The sequence below is a fragment of the Pediculus humanus genome, genomic scaffold (genome assembly GCF_000006295.1).
Source record: "Pediculus humanus corporis 1103172108290 genomic scaffold, whole genome shotgun sequence".
NCBI lineage: Eukaryota > Metazoa > Arthropoda > Insecta > Psocodea > Pediculidae > Pediculus > Pediculus humanus.
This window is the reverse complement of record NW_002987859.1, coordinates 1,507,075-1,529,938: the sequence shown is the minus strand read 5'-3', so window position 1 is coordinate 1,529,938 and position 22,864 is coordinate 1,507,075. Positions and strand designations below refer to the sequence as shown.

The following is a 22,864-nucleotide window of genomic DNA, read 5'->3' as shown; positions in this document are numbered from 1 at the left end:
AATAATACATAACACACTTAAACACAATTTTTTTTTTTTTTATCTAAAACTTATTTGTGCTTAAAAAAAAAAAAAAAGCTTTCACTACAATTTTTTTTACACTCGTCATACACTACAAAACATAAAAAAACATCACAACAAATATAATAATAATTACAAAAAAAAAAAAAAAATTACAATTCAAAAAAATTTTTTTACACTACAATTACTTTTCGAAACACAATCATTCATTATTATTATTGTTTGTATTACAAAAAGTAGTGTCGAAAGGGTGTAAAAAAGGTTCAATGCAAAAACAAAACAAAACAATAAACATTTTTAAACACAAAAAAAAAAAAAAAACATGTAAAATTTCAGAACACGTCAAAACACACTTTATCACACAACCAAAAATACACAAAAGTCAATTCCGAGATGATGATGACGTTGTTGTTGATATAACGGAAGAAAGAGATGGAAAAACAGGTAAGGTTATTCTGGTGAAAAAGACAACGAGTAGACGGAGTAGTACTTCATCGACGGAAGATGAAAAACAAATTTCGATCGTTAAAACGCGAGATAAAACGCCTAAAATGATAACGGAAGAAATAACCGTCGAAAAAATCGATAAAGAAACCGGGCAAGTATTGGAAACGAGTAAGAGAGTCGTTACGAAAATGCACGCGACGCACGTGACGGAAATTGTCGAAGACGATCGATATCCGGTCGACGAAGTCGTCATAGAAGAAATAAAAGAAGACAAACCTGAGGGTAAAGAAGTTGTCGTTAAAGACGTCGTTGAGAAAAAACGCTCGGCTAAAAAATCCCTGGAAGTAATCAAAGAGGATGATCGAAAACCCGACGACGAAAGAAATTTGGTGATAATTAAAAGAAGAAGGAAAATTATCGAATCGTCCGACACGGGAAAAAGAATAAAAGAATCCGAGGAGGAATTCCCGAAGGAAAATATTCCAAACGATCTCACTCTTACGGAATACCTCGAAAAAGAAACGAAAAGCGAAACGACTTTCCTCGATGACAACGTAAAAAAAGAAGACGAAAAAGTAACGGAAAAAATATTGAAAGAAACGGGTAACGTTATCACGATTAAAACGAACAAGAGAAAAATAGATGACCTTGAAAAAGTACTACCGGAATTACCGACTGAACATAAGGTGGAAAAACTAAAGGAGGACACTTTCGAAGAGGAAACGACGGAAGTCAAAGACAAGAAAACGGGGAAAACATTATTGGTGAAAAGAAAAATTAAAAAGCAAAAGAAACCGGAAGAAAAAACTGAAGAAATTTTATTCGACGAAACGATAGTTCATCCTCTCGAAGACTTGACTAAAATCAAACCTCGCGACGACAGGAAAACATTATTTAAACCGACCGTTCAAGAAATAACGTGGGAAGAAATCACGGAAGAAAAAGTGCCGGAAAAAGTTGAAAAACACGTCGGTAAAAAACTCGTGGAAGAAAAACACGAAATATCAGAAGTGAAAGAAACGAAAACCGGAAAAGTTGTCGTCATAGACAAAAGAATCAAAACGGTGAAAACGGATGATGATGAAAAAAAAGTAACGGACGAAGAATTCGTGCGAGAGGAAACGACCGACGTGTACGACAAATCGACAAACAAAAATTTACTAAAAACGAAAAAAATAATGAAAATCAAAACGCCGAAAGAGGAAAAACCGGAAACGAAATTGGAAAAAGTAAAACCCTTGAAAGTATTTATAATAAAAAAGAAAGCGAGAAAAACGAAAGGATTGAAAACCGTTGAAAGCGAAGCCGTTTTACCGGAAATAAAAGTTCCCGTCGACACCAACCTGGAAGAATTCGCTAAAGAATTGGTTGATGTTAAACCCGAGGAAGCGCCCAGGGAAAAACCGCAAATCGAAGAAATACACGAGAAAAAATTAAAGGAAACGGGAAAAATAATAATAATGAAAGTAAAATTGAGGAAAATCGATGACGTCAAAGAAAAGAAAAAATTATTGGAAGAACATCCCTACGTAAAGGAAATCGTTAATGAAAAACCCGACGAAGGAAAACCGGAAGACAAACCTCAGCCCGTTCTCATATTCGAAGAAACGACGGAAGTCGTCGATAAAAATTCCGGAAAGACATTGATGACCGTTAAAAAATTAAAAGTCAGAAAACCTAAAAAACCGGAAGAGAAACCAGTTGACGAGTACGAAATTATCACGAAAGAGGTCACTCAATTCGGCGATGAAGAGAAAACGATTCCGACTCGAGATGCGGAAAAAATGAAAAGTCCCGTCAAACCTCGAGAAGAAATAAGTTTGGATGAAATTGCCGAAGAGAAGAAACCAGAATTAAAATCACCGGATGAGGGAAAAATTATCGAAGAAACGGAAGAAACGACGGAAGTGAAAGAAAAATTTACCGACGAAGCCGTTTTGGTACGTTTGAAAACCGTAAAAAAATTAAGAAAATTAAAAGAACCCAAACGAGATGACAAGAAAGTATTGATTCGCTTTTCGAAAACGAAGAAAACAATTCAAGTCGAGGTAATCGTTGAGGAAACGATCGAAATAACGGAAGTGAAAACGGGTCGAATCCTATTTAAAAAAGACAAAACGAAAAAGGAAAAACGTGACGAAATTGAAGAAAAAGAAAAAATGAAATATTTCATCGTAAGGAAAAAATTGAAGAAAAATATCGCACCCATAGGAAAGATAGAAGAAAGGGAAGAAGTTTTACCGGAAATTCCCGTTCCGGAAGATGCAACACCTGAAAATTACGCTTTGAGTTTAATCGAACCGCAAGTCACGGAAGCGGATGACAAAGAGACCAAACCTAAAAAAGAAGAAATAACCGAAATGAAAGACAAAGAAACCGGACGAATCGTCACGATGAGAAAAATAAAAAGGATAAAACCTTCAAAGGATAAACCGGAAGAAAAAGACGATGTTAAAATCGAAGAAGAAGAAACGGAAGTGATTGATAATAAAACTCGGAAAATATTAATGACGACGAAAGTCATCAAAAAGGTAAAACCGAATAAGATGAAATTCGGGCCGGCGAATGAAGAAATCATAGAAGAAGAAGTACTGGAATTTCCGACTCCCTTCGATTCCGAAAAGGATAAACCTGACAAATTGAAAGAATCCAAAATACCGGAAATGAATATTAAAGAATTACCAAAAAAAACGTTTAAACTCGTCAAACCGGATAAAGTTAGCGACGAAGAAACCGTTTTGAAAATAGACGAAACGATTGAGGTGAAAGAGAAAAACACATTGAACGCGGCAGTCATAACGATGAAAAAATTAAGAACGATAAGAAGACCCAAACAAAAACCGGATGACGTTCAAGTCGTGGAAACTTTAACGACGGAAGTGACGAATAAAGAAACCGGAAAAATCATCGCCGTGAGGAAAAATTTCAAAAAGGTAAAATTGACGGACGAAGAAGAAAAAATAACGAAACGTAAGAAAAAAATCAAAGTTGAAAAGAAAATCAATAAATTTTTCGACGATAAAAAACGAATGGAAGAATTCGAAGAAGTTTTACCGATAATCGAAGTACCGGAAGAAACTACGTTGGAACAATTCGCTCGAGAAATAACCAACATCGAAGAAACGGAAACGATTCCGTTTGAAGAATTGAAAGAAAAACCTGTGGAAAAAATTCTGAGAGAAACCGGAAACGTCGTTCTCGTCGTCGAAAAAGAAAGAAAAATTGATTTTGCCGAAATTCAAACTATTTTACCACGAAAAGTCATTGACGACAGTAGAAAGAAATCCTTTGTCGAAGAAATAACGGAAGTGAAAAATAAAGAAAATGGTGAAATCATCGTTAAGAAAAGGAAAATTAAAGAAATACAAAAAGATGATGATGAAAAGAAACCCATCGTAAAAGAATTACTTACGGAAATACTTAAAAAAGAACCTGAGAAAACGAGTGACGACGAGAAGAAAAAAGTCGGGAAACCTAAAAAAGTTCCCAAACTTGAGGAAATTATCTTGGAAGAAATAACCGAAGAAAAGAAACCGGAAAAGACCGATGATAAACCGTTGCGCGGCGCACCGACGGAAGAAAAACCAGTCGAGGAAATAAACGAAATTACGAAAATCACAGAACCATTGACGGCAAAAACAATTTTGGTTAAGAAGAAAACGAGAAAATACAAAGTCGTCGAAAATATCGAAAAACCGGAAAAACCAAAAAAAGCGGACGAAGAAAAATTAGTTCAAGAAGAAATAATAGATGTCGTGGATGAGAAAACGGGTAAAGAAATCTTAAGTAAAAAACAAGTGAAAATAATACCTTTGGAAACGACGGAAGAGGAACAACCGGATAAACTCGATCAGATGACAAAATTGAAAAAGATCATTGTTAAAAAACCCGTGAAAAAAATCGAACGGAAAAAACCGGAAAAGTCCGAAAAGGTACCCGAGAAGGATGATAAACAAGTTATTCAAGACCTTGTTAAAACCATAATTAAAGTCGACGAGGAAAAAGGAGTCGAAGAGGAAAAAGTCGAAGAAGAAGAAGAAGAGACGACGGAAAAAACCATCGAAGACGCGGGCGGTGCCGTCGTCGTCATAAAAAAGAAAACGAAAAGTTTAAAAGTTAAACCGAAAATTTTAAAAGGAATTCTTGATGACGTCACCGAACCGATCTATGACGAAGTAAAAGATTTAAAGGAAGAAAAACCGATGGAAGAAAGGGCAAAAGAAGATTTCACGATCAAAGAAGAAATAACGGAAGTCAAAGAGAAGGGGACGGGAGAAGTCGTGGTCGTGAGAAAGAAAATTAAAAAAGTTAAAAAATCGAAAAAACCGGAAAAAGAACCGGAAGAGGAAGTTTTATTCGACGAAGTCGTTGAATTTTTCGGCACGGAAACGAACCTTAAAATTCCAATCGAAGAATCTTTGGACGATTTGAAACCGTTAAAAGTTAAAGAAATCGGATGGCAGAAAATCACAAAGGATGATGGGAAATTAATGAAACCGGATGAAGAAACGAAAGATTTAGTAAGAGTTGAGATCGTAAATGATAAACCGGAAACGACGGAATATGTCGATGAGGAAAGTGGAAAAGCAGTGGTCGTGACGAAAAAAGTTAAAAAATTAAAAACCATCAAAAAGAAGATAGAACCTAAAACGGAAGATAAACCGAGAGATAGAGTTGATGATGATGATGACGTAAAAGAAAAAGAGGAAGTAGAGGAAGAAGAGGAAACTGTCGAAATCAAGGATAAAGACACTGATAAAATAGTAGCCACTAAAAAAATTGTTAGAAAACGTAAAACGGACGACCTCGAAAAACCTCAGCATCCCGAAACTTTGGTTAAATTCAAACCGAAAGACGAAAAACCGGAGGAAACGCTTTTAGACGTCATCAGTAGATTGAAATCCGTTAAACCGAGCGAAGAACAACCTGAAAGTACGGAAGAAAAAGACTCGGATTTAACAATTAAATTAAAACCGACGTTAGAAAAACCGGAAGAAACCGATAAAAGGAAACCTGATTCGAAATATGATGACGTGGAAAAACCATTCAAAAAACCTAAAACTCCGAAGCCGAAAGAAAAAACGATTCACAAAGCCAAAGTCGAAATAGAGGAACTCATGACGGAAGTAACAGAAGATACTTTGCCGGATGAATTTATCACTGTCGTGACTACGGTGGAAAAAAGAGGAAATTTGAACGTCGCAAAGAAAACGATAACGACAGAAGAAAAGGATAAAGTTAAGAAGACGACAAAGATAACAACTCACGTCGACGAAAAAGTTAACATTCCAAAAATGGTCGAAATCGAACAGGAAACGGCCGAAGAATTTACCGTCGATAAAATCACACCGTGGAAAAACAAAGTTCGCGTCACGAAAGTCACGTTAAAAGATGGTAAACAAACGGAAGAAACGAGCATCAAACCCGTTGAATACCTCGAACAAATGATTCGCTCGTGCACGGTCGAAACGATACCGGAAGAAGAAAAAGACGAAGTGAAAGATTTCGACGAAGTAAAACCGGAAGAGGAAATGATTGAAGAAGTTAAAATTTACCGAAAAGGTTCTCTCGTGAGAAAAGATAAAGTTAAGTTAAAGAAAACTCCGCGAAACGATGAAAAACAACAAAACGTCACGGTCATACTACAACCGGAAACGAACGAAATAAAACATTTGGAAGTGAAAACGTTCGACAAACAACCCGTCGAACCGCCGCAACACGCCGCGAAAATCGACGACGATAAACCCAAAGAAATAACGATCACGAGAGAAACAATTTTGGACCAACCGGATAAAGTTAAAAAGCGTAAAAAAATTATTAAGAAAACCGGGGATCGGTTAACGGAAACCGTTTCGACTCGCGTTTTGAACGAATCTCGAGAAGTTTCGTATCCGGTCGTGGAAGAAATAACGGAGGATTATCCGATTCTAAGCGAATTGAAACAATTTCACGCGCCAAAATTTAACTTGTTGGAAAATGCTTCGGTTAGCGAAATAGTAACGGAAGAAGAATTTATAACGCATTTCAAAGACGAAACAAAAGTCACGAGTAAAGCGGTTGTCGATAAACCCGATGGAAAATTCACTCAAACGGTTACGTTGACGTTTAAACAAAGTCGTAAAATGCCCGATCTTATCGAATTCGAAACGGAAACTCCCGATGAATTCGTCACGGAAAAAGTCACATTTCAAACGGCTAAAAAAATAACGGAAACAAAAACACTACAAAAAGCAACACCGCAAATCACACAAATCAAAACATCCGAAACAAAGATAAAACCCGATGACGAACGGAATTGGGAAACACTTAAAAACACGCTTGAAAACATCGTTGCGTCAGATGATGCACCCGTTAAAGACACGAAACACGACACAAAACCCAAAACAAAACACTCTGTTAAACCCTCCATTAAAGCGGAGGAACAGAAAAAAAAGCCAGAACAAAAAGATGACAAAAGGCAAACACCAACAACAACAACAACAACACAGGAGCTCAAACCGAAATTGTTTTCGGCTAACATACAAGAATTAAAACCCGATGAACAATTCATAAACTCACAAATTGACTTTTCAGAATTAACAACAACAAAAGCAAAAAAATCAGTTACAGCCACTGAATCCCTAACGCAAAGTAATGTATTTGATTTGGCACAAATAGTAACGGAACAAGTAGAAGAAGCGCAAATCGATTCGAGGAGATCGAGTATCGCTGAAGTTGTTGAAATCGTACATCAATTTAAAACGACAACAACGGATTCGGGAGAGGAAATAACTCAAACGAAAACAGTTAGAAAGAAAAAATCGGGAAAAGTTGTTTACACGGAAGAAAGTAAAGACGAGGGAGTCATCGTGGAGGAAGTCATTGAAGATGACACGCCCACACCGACGACGACGGCGACGGTGATTGAAGATGAAAAACCTAAAAAGAAAACGATCAAGAAAAGGATAATTAAAAAGGGTAAAGAAGTCGAAGAAATAATCGTGGAAGAAGAATTGCAAAAACCTCAAGACACTTCCACTTCCGAATTGGTCATCAAAGAATTGACGACGGTCGAAGAAGGAGTTTTGGAAAATTACGAAGAAACGAAACCCACCGTCGAAGAAGCTCCCGAGGATAAAGTCAAACCCGAAGAAGATGAAGAAAAACCGGAAAAGATTAAAGAGGCCGTCGTCGAAGAAAAGAAAAAATTAAAACCCAGCATTAAAAAACCCGTTGAAAAAACTTTGGACATCAAAAAAGCTGAATCCGTAGAGGATGCGCCGGACAAGGAAAAATTAGAAAAGATCAAACAGAAGAAACCGGATCAAGATAAAGCGAAATTAATTCCGGACGTTGCCGAAGAAGTTGTCGCCACTGAAACCGTAGCGTTCCACGACAGCGAAGAAACCGTTTCGGTACACGTTGAAGAAGAAACAGTCCAAAAGAAGAAAGTCACTTTTGCGGAAGTGAAGGAAGTGAAAATATTACAAGGTGATGAGGTATCGCTTGCAACGGTTGAACTCGACGAAAAAATATCTAAAAAATTGAAGGTCAAAAAGCCCAAAGAGGAGAAAACGAAAGAAAAACCGGAAGAAGATAAACCGGAGACTGCCGAAGAAGTTCCTGAAACTCCTGAAGAAGTTGTTAGTACGGAAGAATTAGAAGATAAAGCGAATTTCGGTAAACTTTTTACTAGCATTTTGGGTAAAGTTAAAACTCCGGAAGAACCGAAAAAGAAGAAAGTTATCAAGAAAGTTAAGAAAACAAAATCGGATGAATTAAAGGATTTGATTGATAGCGAAAAAGACGAAGTTGAAAAATTACCGGAAGAAAAACCAACTGAAAAAGAAGAACCGACTCAAGACCAACCTAAGGAAAAACCAGAAGAAGTTCTAGAAAAACCAAAAGATGAAGATGACAAACAAGATAAACCAAAAGTAGTAAAGAAAAAGCCAACTAAACAAGAAGAAGAAAAAGTACCCGAGATTGCAGATGTCAAACCGGAAGAAAAGCCAGAAGAAAAACCTGAACAGCCAAAGGACGAAGAGGAAAAGAAAGAAAAGCCCAAATTAGTCAAGAAGAAACCAACTAAAAAAGAAGAAGAAGAAAAGGTTCCCGAGGTTGCAGAGTTGAAACCGGAAGAAAAACCAGAAGACAAACCAGAAGACAAACCTGAAGAAAAACCGAAGGACGAAGAGGATAAAAAGGACAAACCTAAATTAGTCAAGAAGAAACCAACTAAAAAAGAAGAAGAAAAGGCTCCTGAGGTTGCAGAGGAAAAACCAGAAGACAAACCGGAAGAAAAAATTGAAAAAGTTCCAGAGAAACCAAAGGATGAAGATGACAAACAAGATAAACCAAAAGTAGTAAAGAAAAAGCCAACTAAACAAGAAGAAGAAAAAGTACCCGAGGTTGCAGATGTCAAACCGGAAGAAAAACCAGAAGATAAACCTGAAGACAAACCTGAAGAAAAACCGAAGGACGAAGAGGAAAAGAAAGAAAAGCCCAAATTAGTCAAGAAGAAACCAGCTGAAAAACAAGAAGAAAAAGTACCGGAGGTTGCAGGTGTCAAATCGGAAGAAAAACCAGAGGAAAAACTTGAAAAAGTTACAGAGAAACCAAAGGATGAAGAGGATAAAAAGGACAAACTTAAAGTGGTTAAGAAGAAACCTACCAAGAAAGAAGAAGAAGAAAAAGTACCCGAGGTTGAAGATGTCAAACCGGAAGAAAAACCAGAAGAAAAACCTGAAAAACCGAAAGACGAAGAGGACAAGAAAGACAAACCTAAATTGGTTAAAAAGAAACCTAAAACACCATCGGAAGAAAAACCTCAAGTTATCGATGAAGATGAAAAAGAAATTAATCGGGACGTTAAGGCGGTCATAGCAGAAGTTGTAGGCAGACACTTAAAACCTGAAAAAGAGGAAGATGATGAAACTCCCAAAGAAGACGAAGAAACTCCAACGGTTAAAGAGGAGGAAGAGGAAAAAATCAAAGACAAAAAACCGAAGAAAATAATCAAAAAGAAAAAATCTAAAGAACTTACCGAAGAGATAAAAGCAACAACGGAAGACAAGCCAAAAGAAGAAGATGAAGTTCCCGAAGAAAAACCCAAACTGGAAGACGTTCCTCAAACGGAGGAGACTGAAAAACCAAAAGAAGATGAAATCTCGGAGGAAAAACCGGAAGACAAACCGTCGGAAAAACCTAAAAAGAAAATAATCAAAAAGAAAAAACCGGAAGATGTCAAACCGGCAGAAGTCGACGAATCGAAACCGGAAGAAGAAGTTAAACCCGAATCCGAATCGCCGGTCGAACAGGTCAAACCCGATGAAAAACCGGAAATCGTAGAAGAAAAACCAAAGGAAGATGATAAGAAACCGGAAGAACCCGTTAAAAAATTAAAAACTCTCAAAAAACCCGATGAAAAAATCACTCCCGAAACGGAAAATTTCGAATCCCTTAAATCGAAATTAAAACCCGTTAAAGACACACGCGAAACGGAAACGGAAGTTGTTCAAAAACCAAACGAAACTTTAGATGATGAAAAGAAAAAACTTAAAAAAGTCCCAGAAACAAATGAAACGGAACCCAAAGAAGATTCACCACTCAAAACAGATACACACAAAAAGCCTAAACAAAAACCAAATGAAACAACCAATGAAAATGAACTTGAAACAATCAAACTCAAACCTACAACACAACCGAAACCGAAAAAGCCTAAAGAAGATGATGAATCACAACAGCCCGGTAAGCTTTATATATATATATAATACAATTATACTTATTTATATTAATTTAAAACATGTTTAAACCCCCCGCCCCCGCCCCCTGGTTGTTATATAAAACTTATACAAACGTATTTCCTTTTCCTTTTTTTTGATTTTTAATTTAAAAAAAAAAAAAAAGTTTAGAAAAGGTAAGTAAGTTTGTTGTTTAAAAAAAAAAATTATTAACTTATTCTAAATATTTAAGCAAATAATTATTATCCCTAACGGGGGAACCATTAAATTTAAGATAATTAAATTAGAATTTAAGAAAAAAAAAAAAAAAAAAAGCATAATTAACAATTGTTTCACATAAAATTGTTTTAACACATTACAGACACTGAAAAAACAAAACACACACACACAAAATTATCACGAGACACAACACAAACACACAAACAACGCACAGAAACAATTGAAAATGAATTAAATGTTTTAAAATCGTCGAATGATACTTTATCGAAAACGGAAATTATTAGCGAAATGGGAGAAAGTGTTTCCTTATCTGTCGATGTCTCGGAAATAACACCAAAGGAATCCACCGATAAAATCGAAGACAAGGAAAAATTATCAAAACCAGACGAGCTGAAAGAAAAACCGGAAAAAATATTGAAGAAACCGGAAGAAAAACCAAAGGATGAAGATGATAAAAAAGACAAACCTAAAGTGGTTAAGAAGAAACCTGCCAAGAAAGAAGAAGAAGAAAAAGTACCCGAAGTTGCAGGTGACAAACCGGAGGAAAAACCAAAGTACGAACAGGATAAAAAGGACAAATCTGAAGTAGCAGAGAAAAAATTTACCAAGGACGAAGAAAAAGTACCAGAGGTTGTAGATGTCAAATCGGAAGAAAAACCTGAAAAACCGAAAGACGAAGAGGATAAAAAGGGCAAACCTAAAGAGATTAAGAAGAAACCTACCAAGAAAGAAGAAGAAAAAGTACCCGAAGTTGCAGGCGACAAACCGGATGAAAAACCAGAAGAAAAACCTGAAAAATCGAAGGACGAACAGGATAAAAAAGAAAAACCTACATTAGTCGAGAAGAAACCAACTAAAAAAGAAGAAGAAGAAAAGGTTACTGAGATTGAGGAGTTGAAATCGGAAGAAAAACCAGAGGAAAAACTTGAAAAAACATCAGAGAAACCGAAAGATGAAGGTGATAAAAAGGATAAACCTAAATTGGGTAAAAAGAAACCAACTCAAAATGAAGATGAAAAAATACCAGAAATTACCAGCCGGAACAAACCGGAAGAAAAACTTCAAGAAATTCTAGAAAAACCAAAGGACGCCGATGATAAACAGGATACGCCCGAAACACTAAAAGAAAAACCAACTAAACAAGCAGATGAAAAAGGAATTGAAGTTACCGAAACTCAACCGGGTGAAAAACCAGAAGAAAAAATTGAAAAAGTTCTAGAGAAACCAAAAGATGAAAAAGTGGATAAAGAAAAACCTAAATTAATTAAAAAGAAACCAACGACTAAAAAAGACGAAAAAATAACAGATGACACGGAAATCAAACTACAAGAAAAAATTGAAGAGGTTTCAGAAAAACCAAAGGATGAAGATGATAAACAAGATAAACCTAAATTAATAAAGAAAAAACCAATAAAACAAGAAGAAGAGAAGCTAACTGACGTTCCGGAAAGTAAACCAGAAGAACAACCTGAAAAACCGAAGGACAAAGAGGAAAAGAAAGAAAAACCCAAATTAGTCAAGAAGAAACCAACCAAACAAGAAGAAGAAGAAAAAGTTCCCGAGGTTGCCGAGATGAAACCGGAAGACAAACCACAGGAAAGACCGGAAGAAAAATTTGAAAAAGTTCCTGAGAAACCAAAGGAAGAAGAAGATAAAAAGGACAAACCTAAAGAGATTGAAAAGAAACCTACCAAAAAAGAAGAAAAAGTACCCGAGGCTCCAGATGTCAAACCGGAAGGGAAATTTGAAGAAATTCCAGAAAAAGTAAAAGATGATGATAAAAAAGATAAGGTGGAATTGATTAAGGAGACACCAACTCAGGAAGAAGATGGAAAAATAACGGATGTACCTGACAGTAAACCAAAAGAAGAAAAACTTGAAGAAATTTCAAAGAAACCGAAAGATGAAAAGGAAAATCAGAAAAAACCTAAAATAATTAAAAAGAAACCAACTAAGAAAGAAGACGAAAAAGTAGGCGACGAAACCGAAATTAAACCAAAGGAAAAACCTGACGAAATACCAGAGAAAGAAAAAGATGAAAAAGAAAAACCAGAGAAATTAAATTTTGAGGATGATAAACAGGATAAAGTTGAATCGGCTGAAAAGAAACCGAGTGAGGATGAAAAACCAAGTGAAATTAAACCAGCGGATAAACCTGAAAAAATACCAAATGAAATACAGGATAAGCCGAAACTTATAAAAAAGAAAATTACGAGTGGAAAAGATGAAAAAGTAACAGATGATTCGGAATTTAAACCACAGGAAAAAATTGAAGAGGTTTCAGAAAAACCAAAAGTAGTAAAGAAAAAACCAACTAAACAAGAAGAAAAGACAACTGAGGATTCGGAAAGTAAACCGGAAGAAAAACCTGAGGAAATTTTAGAAAAGCCAAAAGATGAAGATGATAAAAAGGAAAAACCTAAATTAGTTAAGAAGAAACCAACTAAAAAAGAAGAAAAGATCCCAGAGGTTTCAGAGTCGAAACCGGGCGAAAAACTAGAAGAAAAACTTGAAAAAGTTCCAGAGAAACCAAAGGATGAAGAAGATAAAAAAGAAAAACCTAAAGTGGTTGAGAAGAAACCTACCAAGAAAGAAGAAGAAGAAAAGATTCCTGAGGTTGCGGAGTTGAAACCGGAAGAAAAACCAGAGGAAAAACCGAAGGACGAAAAGGATAAAAACGATAAACCTAAATTCGTTAAGAGGAAACCAACTAAAAAAGAAGAAGAAAAAGTACCCGAGGTTGCAGATGTCAAACCGGAAGAAAAACCTGAAAAACCACAGGATGAAGTTGATATGAATGACAAAGAGGATAAACCTACATTGGACGTAAAACCAAAAGAAAAACTTGATGAACTACCGGAAAAATCAAAAGAAAAAGATGATAAACCTGAATTACTTAAAAAGAAACCAACTCAAGGGGAAGACGAAAAAATACCTCAAGTTACCGAAATGAAACCGGAGGAAAGTAAGAAAATAAAACCTGAAAAACCAAAAGAAGATGTCGTGAAAGACGCAGTACCTGTACCAACCGATAAAGTTGATGACGTAACGTTAAAAGAAAAAACTGAAAAAGGCAGTGATAAACCGAAAGATGTTAAAGGAAAGGATGATAAGGATATGAAACCGTCTGGTGAGCAAAAAGAAATTTCATCGGGAATGCCTGATAAAAAGCCGGAAAAGAAACTTGAGAATAACCAAGAAAAACCGGAAGTATCCGAATTAACAAAGGACGAAAAAATTAAACCTAAAATTTATACCGATAAGGAAGAAAAACCGAAAGAAAAACGAGGTAAATTAGATTCGGATAAAAGGGATAAACCGTCGTTGGAAAAATCAGGAGAAATCGACGATTTGATTAATACACCATCACACGATAACACAACACATATCACACCACAACAAACAACATTTGATGAAAACACACAAAAAACATTGATCACACAACAACCACAACAACAAACAAGTAAGAAATTCACGCTAAATTATTATTTTTTTTTTTTTTTGCTTTTTCATTTAATTTTCGTCAACAAAAAAAAATTTTTTGCTTATTAAAATTTTATTTTCATAGCTAAAAAAGATGAGGAAAAAATAAAACCGGTTGAGGATAAAGAAGTTCCTTCCGTTGAAGAAACCGACGAAGTCAAAAAAGTTAAAAAACCTAAAAAATTACCGAAGAAAGAAGACAAAGAAGATGAGAAAAAAGAAGTTCCGGATTCGATTCAGCCTTCCGACGAAGAAGAATTACCGGCGGAAGAAGAAAAAGAAGAAAAACCAAAAGAACAACCCGGAGAAGAAAAAGTCGATGAAAAATCCGATAAGCCGAAGGAAAAAACTAAAAAAGTCGTCAAGAAAGTCGTCAAGAAGAAAAAAGTCACAGAAGAAAAGAAAGATGATGACATTTTCGATTTTGATTTCGACGATGATTACGAAAGGCCCGTCCTTGAAAAATACGAGCCTTTGTTCGAGAGAAAACCGTCAGTTAAAAAGACGAAACCTGAAAAGAAAACTCCGGAAATACCCGAAGCCATGAAAGTCAAATTGGAACCTTCCAAAATCGAAATGAAAAAAGTTGAAGTTAAAAAATTAAAAGTCGAAGAAACTGAAGAGAAACCTCAATTCGCAACCATCAAACTTAAAAAGGCGACGCCTGTTTCGAAACCGGAAATAAAAGAAGTCGAACTTCCCAAAGTCTTATTAAAAAGTAGAATTGTGAGAATTGAATATCCGCCGCAACTTCACACGTGTAAATACACGGACATAAATTGTCCGGAACCCGATAACGGCGTATTATCGCGTAACATCGAAGAAGCCGAAGAAGTGATTGAAAAGAAAAAGAGAAAAGTCAAAAGAATTAAGAAAACCAAATCGGATTTGGAAAAGGTCGACTTGGAATTCGATAAACCTGAACCGAAGGAAAAACCAGAAGAAGAACCGGAAAAAGTTCATTGGGAAAAATTAAAGAAAAAACCAGAAGAAGAAGAACCGCAATCGGTCACGTTAAAAATAGGCAAAGGTAAGGTACCGGAAGTTAAGGAAGAAGTTGAAGAGGTCAAACTTAGGAAAACACCCAAAAAGGCTCCCGAAGTTGAAGAGAAAGAAGAAGAAAAACCGAAAAAGCCGAAAGAAGAAGAAGAAAAACCGAAGGAAGTTAAAAAACCGAAAGAACCGTTGGAAATAAAACCAGATCTGGAATTCAAACCGATTCCAGACGATTCTCTAGATTTAGAAAAACCGGATGAAATTCCAAAGCCAATCAAAGAAAAACCGGAGCCCGAAGAGAAACCCAAAAAGCCAAAGAAAAAAGAACCGAAACCAGCGCCAGAAGAAGAAGAAAGAGTTATACCTCTCGGTAAAGGAAAATTACCAGAAGAACCGGAAGAACCGGAAATAACATTAAGACCTCCTAAACCAAAGCCGAAAGAACCTGAGGAACCTGAAAAAGTCACGTTGAAACCCTTCAAAAAAGAAACGAAAGATGAAGAAAAACCAGAAGAGAAGAAACCTAAAGAAGAAAAAGAAAAAGATGTTAAAAAACCAAAAGATGTCGATGATGACGTTGATAAAACCGTTAAACTTAAAAAGAAACCGAAAAAACGTGATACGGAAGATGAAAAAGGAGAAGCGACGGTTCCGGAGGAAGAAAAGCCCGCCGAAGAAGAAGCACCTGAAGATGTCACGATAAAACCGTTGAAAAAACCAAAGAAAAAACCGACCGAGGAAGAACCCGAGGAAGTTACATTAAAACCAATTAAAAAACCAGAAGAAAAACCGGCTGAAGAAGTTACCGAAGAGGTCACGCTCAAACCTTTGAAAAAACCCAAGAAAGTACCTGAAGAAACCGAAGTCGCAGAGAGCATTACGTTGAAAAAGAAAACGCCCAAACCGGAACCCGAATCGCAACCCGTCGAAGAATCCATCACGCTTAAACCTGTAAAGAAGAAACCAGAGGAAAAAGTTGAAGAAGTTGAGGATGTAAAAGAAGAACTCAGTTTCACACTTCCTAAAAAACCAAAACCCGTCGAAACTCCGGAAGACGTCACGGAAGAAGTCAAAATTAAAAAGCCTAAAAAAATTAAACCGACGGTTACAACGGAAGACGTTGCCGAAGAACTCACGATCAAAAAACCTGAGGAAGATAAACCGGAAGAAGAAGAAGAACAACCCGAAGATGTAGTTCAAGAATTTACACTTCAAAGAAGACCATCTAAAAAATACGTCGTAGAAGACATAAACGAAGAAGTAACAATTAAAAAACTCAAACCGGTCAAAAAGAAGAAAATGCAAGAAATCGATGAAGTTTCCGAAGAGGTAACATTCAAACCCAAAAAAGTCATTCATCAAGAAGACGTCGAACAAGAATTTAAAATCTCTTTGGACGCTTACGAAGAAGAAGAAATTTCAATGTCGAGCAGCATAAAACTTAAAAAACCCAAGAAATTAGTTTTCGGAGAAGAAGCCGCTGAAAACACGGTTAAAATTGTCGAAGAGGTTTCAGATGAAGAAGGACCCGTCGTCGAAGAAATCATAGACGAAGAAGACGACACGAGCGCTCAAGTTTCATTTTCCGAAGAAATAATATCTGAAAAATTCGATTTACCTCTGCGAAAGAAAACGGAAATACGAAAATACAGCATCAGAGACGAAGATGAAAAACAAGTCGTCATAGATTTGGGCAAAAAGAAAAAACCCAAGAAGAAACCCGTCGCGGAAGGATCGGACAACGTCGAGGAAACGTACAAGTTAACACTCAAAGACAACCGGAAATTCAGCGTGTCGAGCATTGACGAAGAAGTTAAAATCGATTTGCGTAAAATTAAACGCGAAGACGACAGCGAATCGAAAGAAGAATCGTTGAAATTGGTATTGAAAAAACCTCGAAGACCTTCCGTTCTTCACGAAGGTATGTGACGTCATTACAATTGTGACGTAATATGATTCCGTAAATGCGTGGTAACCCCTTTTTTATAATTATTCTTGTTGCAGAAGCTGCAGCTCTCAGCATTCGACGAGAAGATGAAATAATCAGAGAAGGTAAAAATGGACGCACGCAAACATTAAACACTCGAACCAAAAATTAAAAAACGAATTCTTCGGTAATAAAAACATTAAAAAATTTATTTTCTTACAGTCTTTGAAGTGCAAGATGGCGACGTCGTATTTTCCATTTGCGTTTACGCGGCCGAAAATGAAGACGCCATGAATTTGGTCGAAGGTGAAAGAGTGACCGTTCTTGACCATTCGAACGAGGAATGGTGGTTGGTTAAAAAACATTTGACGGAAGAAAAAGGATGGGTACCGGCATCATTGCTCAGAGACGAAGTTACCTACGATATTTATTTGCAAAAGAAAATCAACGAAAAAATTGACAAATTACCCATATTCGAAAGTGAGCATCCGTGACGAAAGCAAAAACAAAAAAATGGCCGACGGTAATAAATAATTAATTGCCTTTTGTTTTGTTTCCAGAACCTAAAGATAATGAAAAAGCCAAAGCACCGAAATTTATTAAAAAGTTACAACCGCAAAGTGTTCCCGATGGTACAACGGTACAATTCGAATGTCAGGTTGTTGGTAGTCCGAGACCTCAAATAACTTGGTTCAAACAAACGGCCATAATAAAACCATCACCCGATTTTCAGGTATTTAAAATTTTTTTCTTTTCTTTATTAGTTCTGTAAAACCTTAAAAATAATTAAAATTCGTTCATTTCAGGTTTATTACGACGATGATAACGTGGCGACGCTTATCATAAGAGAAGTATTCCCAGAAGACACGGGTACTTTCACGTGCGTGGCTAAGAATGCCGCCGGATTTGCATCTTGCACCACCGAACTTATGGTCGAAGGACCGCTGACTGATCACGGTTCCGACGATATGTCGAGAATTTCTAGGAAAAGCATGTCTAAAGAATCATCTCTTGCCGATCTTTTAGAAGGCATACCACCAACGTTTGCCAAAAAGCCTAAAACGAAATGCGTCGACGAAGGTTCTGACGTGACGTTGAAATGCGAATTAATAGCCGTGCCCGAACCCGACGTCACGTGGTATCACGACAGACGGGAAGTTTTAACAAAAGACAACGTCAAAGTTATCCACGATTCGACGAAGCAAACATACTCCAGCACGATCAAAATAACGAAAGTCAAAAAGAATCAGGAGGGATTGTATTCCATCGTTGCGAGAAACAGAGAAGGAGAAACGAGAGAAGAATTCATTTTGAAAGTTATAAAGAAAGACGATAAAGAACCGCCATCGATATTGGAACCGTTAAAAAGCGACGTCGTCAAAGAGGGCGACACGATAAAATTAACGACGCAAATTATTGGCAAACCCAAACCTAAGATAACTTGGTCGAAAGATGGTAAACCGGTTAAAAAGGAGCCTTCTAAAGAAGACGACGATTGTTACACTCTTGTCCTATCCAAATCTGAAACTAAAGATACTGGAAAATACATGGTAACGGCGGAAAACGAACTTGGTAAAGCTACAACAATGGCGTTGATCACAGTTGAAGGTTAGTTGGATTTTTTAAATTCGAAAACATTTTTTTTCTCCACCCCAAATGAAATAGTTCTTAAATTTCGTTATTAAAATTTTTAGATGCCGATGAACCGGAACCGCCAATGTTTTTGGAACGATTCGACGAAAAGAAAGTTCCGGAAAAAGGGGTTTTGCGTCTCGAAGCAAAAGTTTCGGGGAAACCGACTCCGAAAGTCACGTGGCTGAGAAACAATGAACCGTTGGAAAAATCGGAAAATGTCAAAGAAACTTTTGATGGTAAAAATATCGTTTTGGAAATCACTGGAGCTGACTCGGAAGTCGATTCTGGAGATTACAAATGCATCGCAACGAATCCACTCGGTAAAGCTTCACACGGTGCCAAAGTTACGGTTGACGTTGCCAAAGTGTAAGTTTTTTCTTTTTTTTCTTTTTACCGTTTCTTTTTTTTAAATAATGACGTCACATTTAAAAAAAAAAAATGTCGTCTTTTTTTTCTTTTAGATCGTTTACTAAAACGTTGGATAAATCATACGAAGAAGACGAACATAATTCTCTCACGCTTGAATGTGAAACTTCTCACACGGTTTCGACGAAATGGTATCACAACAACAAAGAACTCAGCGGTATGGACTACCGGGAAGTTATTCAAGTTGGAAAAGTTCACAAGTTGCACATAAAAAGAACAAAAGTCGTAGACGAAGGAAAATACGAATGCAAAGTGAAAGATCAAAAAACGGAAACGACCGTTAAAATTCATCGTGAGTTTATCGCACATCACACGCCATTACAATGTTCTTATCCCTATCCGTTCGAAACTGAAATATTAATATTAAAAAAAAAAATTTTCTTCCTTTTTCCGACAGCTCGCAAACCGGAATTCGTACGTAAATTACAAGATTTGGAAATAACGGAACGTGAAACGGCAATTTTGGAAGTTGAAGTCACGTCCGACACGGCTGACGTTTCGTGGCAGAAAGACGGTGAAAAAATAGAAGAATTACCCGACAAATTCGTCATAGAAAAGAAAGGAAACCTGAGAAAATTACTAATACGAAACACGTCCGTTCACGATGAGGGAGAGTACACTTGTTCGCTGGACGAACAAGAATGTTCATCCGAAGTCACCGTCGTCGAACTCCCACCGGAAATCATAACGAAAATGAATGATCAAACGATAGCGAAGGGAGAAAAAGCAACTTTTGAAATCGAATTGACCAAAGGTGACGCACTCGTGAGATGGTTCAAAGACGACAAAGAATTGCAATTTTCCGAACACGTTCAATTGTTCATCGACGGCAAAAGGCAAAAATTGAAAATATACAATTCGGAATCGTCCGATGCCGGAATATATTCTTGTCAAGTCGGAAAGCAAAAATCTTCTGCTAGGTTAACCGTCGAAGAACCCGCCGTTCAATTCATTAAACGCCTTCCGAGCGTTACTCTCATACCCGTGAACACGGATGCCGTTTTCGAAGTGGAGTTGAATCCGGACGATGTTCCCGTCAAATGGTACAAAAAAGGAAAAGAAATCAAACCGTCGGATAAATACGTCATATCGTCGTCGGGAAAAACTCGTAAACTCATCGTGAAAGACGCTACCGAAGACGACGAAACCGATTATTCTGTCGTCGCTGCCAACGTTCAAAGTATGTCGCAATTGAAAACGGAAATGGTCGGAACGCCGCCGAAAATAACGCCGGAACAAAAAGAATACAAGGTGAAAGAAAATGACGACGTCACATTGGAAGTTAAATTCACTGGAAAACCACAACCGACGGACGAGTGGACCGTCAACGGAAAAGTCATAAAGAAATCTAAGAAAATGTCTAAAACCGTGACGGAAAATTCTGCGAGTCTCACAATATTCAAAACACAAGAAGAGGACGAGGGTAATTATACCGTCAAGTTAACGAATCCGATCGGAGAAGATTCAACGGAAATTAAAGTTATATTTATGAGTGAGTACCGTCAACGTTTTTGTCTCCTTTTAGTGATCGAAATAAAAATTAAACCTCACTTTAAATTATTTTTCCAGAGAAGCCAAGTACTCCGGGACAACCTAAACTCATTGAATCTGGAGAAGATTACATAACCATTCACTGGAAAGAACCGTCGACCGACGGAAACTCTCCCATAACCAATTACATCGTTCAAATGAAAGAGAAAAACGACGCGACGTGGCAAGATGTTAATCAGACGTACAAAATCACGGATGTCACGCATAAAGTGACGACGATGAAAAAAGATAAAGACTACACGTTCCGAATTGTAGCCGTCAACGACATTGGAAAAAGTGAACCGTCCGATTCGTCCGATTACTTAAAATTGAAAAAGACGGAAATTCAAGAACCTCCGACGATCGTCGACAGTTTAAAAAGCGTCATCGTGTCTCGCAAAGAACAAATCATTCTCTCGTGCGTCGTGAGAGGAACACCCAAACCGGAAGTCACTTGGTACAAAGACGAGAAAATGTTCAAGAGTAAATCGATAACTTTCGAGAATTGCGTCGCCAGATACGAAATACCCGAAGCCAAAGAAACGTCGAGCGGCGTGTACAAGGTTCGTGCTAAAAATGACGCCGGCGAAGCGGAAACGACGTGCACGGTAAAAGTACAAGAACGACCGGAAATCGAAATTGACGATTCTCTGGTATCGCAAAAATTACGAGTCAACAATCAATGGAAAGTCGTCACCAATTACAAAGGCTATCCTCAACCCGACATCGAATGGAATAAAAACGATGTGGAAATTCAAAGTGACAAACACTGCAGCATTTACACGGACGAAAAAACGACGACGATTGCCATATATTCCCTTCAAAGAGAAGATTCTGGAACGTATCAAGTCACGGCTAAAAACGAAGCCGGAAAATGTTCCGCTCAAATCAACCTTAAAGTCATCGGTAAGAAATTTTCTTTTCTTTCTTTCTTTCTTTCTCCATTCATTTATTTACATTTTTATTTCTCCGTGACACTTTTCATCAATTAATTTTAATTTTTTTTTATTTACTTTCGAGAATCGGAAAATTTCACCCAAGTACAAACACAATTAGATAAAATCTTAGAAGAAATTATTGGTAAATACCAATCAATCAATCATTCATCGGTTTATTGATTTTTTCATTTCGAACAAAACAAACAAACAAACATTTCTAAATTTTTTCTTTTTTCGAAAGTTTTTGTAGAGTTTTTTAATGAACGATACACACACACGGACACACGTGTACGCACAAACACACACACACACACTCACACGTGTACACACAAACACACCCACACGAAATTTTTTTTTAAAGTAAATGTTCTCATTGCACTTTCACAATCACGTTTTACAACGATGACGTAATTGACAAACAAATTTACTACGAATGCATGATTCCGAGTAAAAAAAAATTTCGAAATTTACGTTACTCAATAACTTTATGTCACATACACAAAAGACGCGCACGCACGCACACACACGAATCGTACACGCACGCGAGAAGTTTATCATCATCGATTGATACTTTGTAAAAACCGTCATCGTCGTCGTCGTCGTCGTCGTCGTCGAATTAAATAATTAATTTTTACTTTGTTTTCCAGATAAACCTCAAAAACCGGAAGGACCCCTGGTTATTAAAGACGTACAAAAAGATTCTGTCGTCATCGCGTGGAAACCTCCTTTGGACGACGGCGGTTTGGACATATCCAGGTACTCGATCGAAAAATGCGATTCGAAAAAGAAAATATGGATGAAAGTGGCGGAAGTTGAAAGTGACGTCATGACTTATTGCGTACAAAAATTACAAGAAAATGCCGAATACATGTTTAGAGTTTTTGCGGAAAATCCAGTTGGAATGTCGGAGCCGTTGGAAAGTGAAATGGTATCGCTAAAGAGTCCTAGCACGATAGGTAAATTAATATAGGGTTTTTGGTTTTTTGTTTTTTTGCGATTGGCATCACTGTCAAATCCTTATAAATACGATTTGTTTTTATCAGAACGACCGTCACCGCCGAGAGGTCCTCTGGAGGTATCGGGAATGTTGAAAACATCATTTAAAATACACTGGCAACCGTCCGAAAGCGATGGTGGTTCGCCTATACAATGTTACGTTGTCGAAAGAAAAGAAGTTGGCAAAACGAAATGGCAAAAGGTAGGTAGCCGTCTCCCCTTTTTAAATCATGGAGTTTTAGTAATAATAATAATAATAACACGTTTGTAATTTCTTTCGTTTCAGACTGGAACGACCGAACGCGACGTAACACATTTGGAAATAAAAGATTTGACGATAAATACTTCATGGAATTTCCGTATAACAGCGGTGAACGCGGCTGGAGTAAGCGATCCTTTCACACCGAGTGATTCAATCACAACCGGAAAGAGTAAAAGTAAATTCATCATCATTATTAATACTACTGTTTTCTTCTCCCCCCCCTCCCTTGAATTCTTTCAGTCATTCATTCATTCATTTCAAC

General features: G+C 37.0%; 1 protein-coding gene across 1 annotated transcript in view; it reads left to right on the top strand.

The window, feature by feature from the left end:
- Positions 1-22,864, top strand: part of Phum_PHUM540970 (Titin, putative) — a gene marked incomplete at both ends in the record, with an annotated part of 35,358 nt that overhangs the window by 11,045 nt on the left and 1,449 nt on the right. The window contains 14 exons of the mRNA XM_002431647.1: positions 358-10,197; positions 10,552-13,872; positions 13,978-16,809; positions 16,893-16,940; positions 17,038-17,295; positions 17,376-17,548; positions 17,622-18,423; positions 18,510-18,816; positions 18,912-19,168; positions 19,274-20,368; positions 20,446-21,312; positions 21,992-22,300; positions 22,388-22,542; positions 22,627-22,777. Of these exons, the coding sequence (XP_002431692.1) occupies positions 358-10,197; positions 10,552-13,872; positions 13,978-16,809; positions 16,893-16,940; positions 17,038-17,295; positions 17,376-17,548; positions 17,622-18,423; positions 18,510-18,816; positions 18,912-19,168; positions 19,274-20,368; positions 20,446-21,312; positions 21,992-22,300; positions 22,388-22,542; positions 22,627-22,777 (20,415 nt within the window). The remainder of the gene's footprint in view (positions 1-357; positions 10,198-10,551; positions 13,873-13,977; positions 16,810-16,892; positions 16,941-17,037; positions 17,296-17,375; positions 17,549-17,621; positions 18,424-18,509; positions 18,817-18,911; positions 19,169-19,273; positions 20,369-20,445; positions 21,313-21,991; positions 22,301-22,387; positions 22,543-22,626; positions 22,778-22,864) is intronic.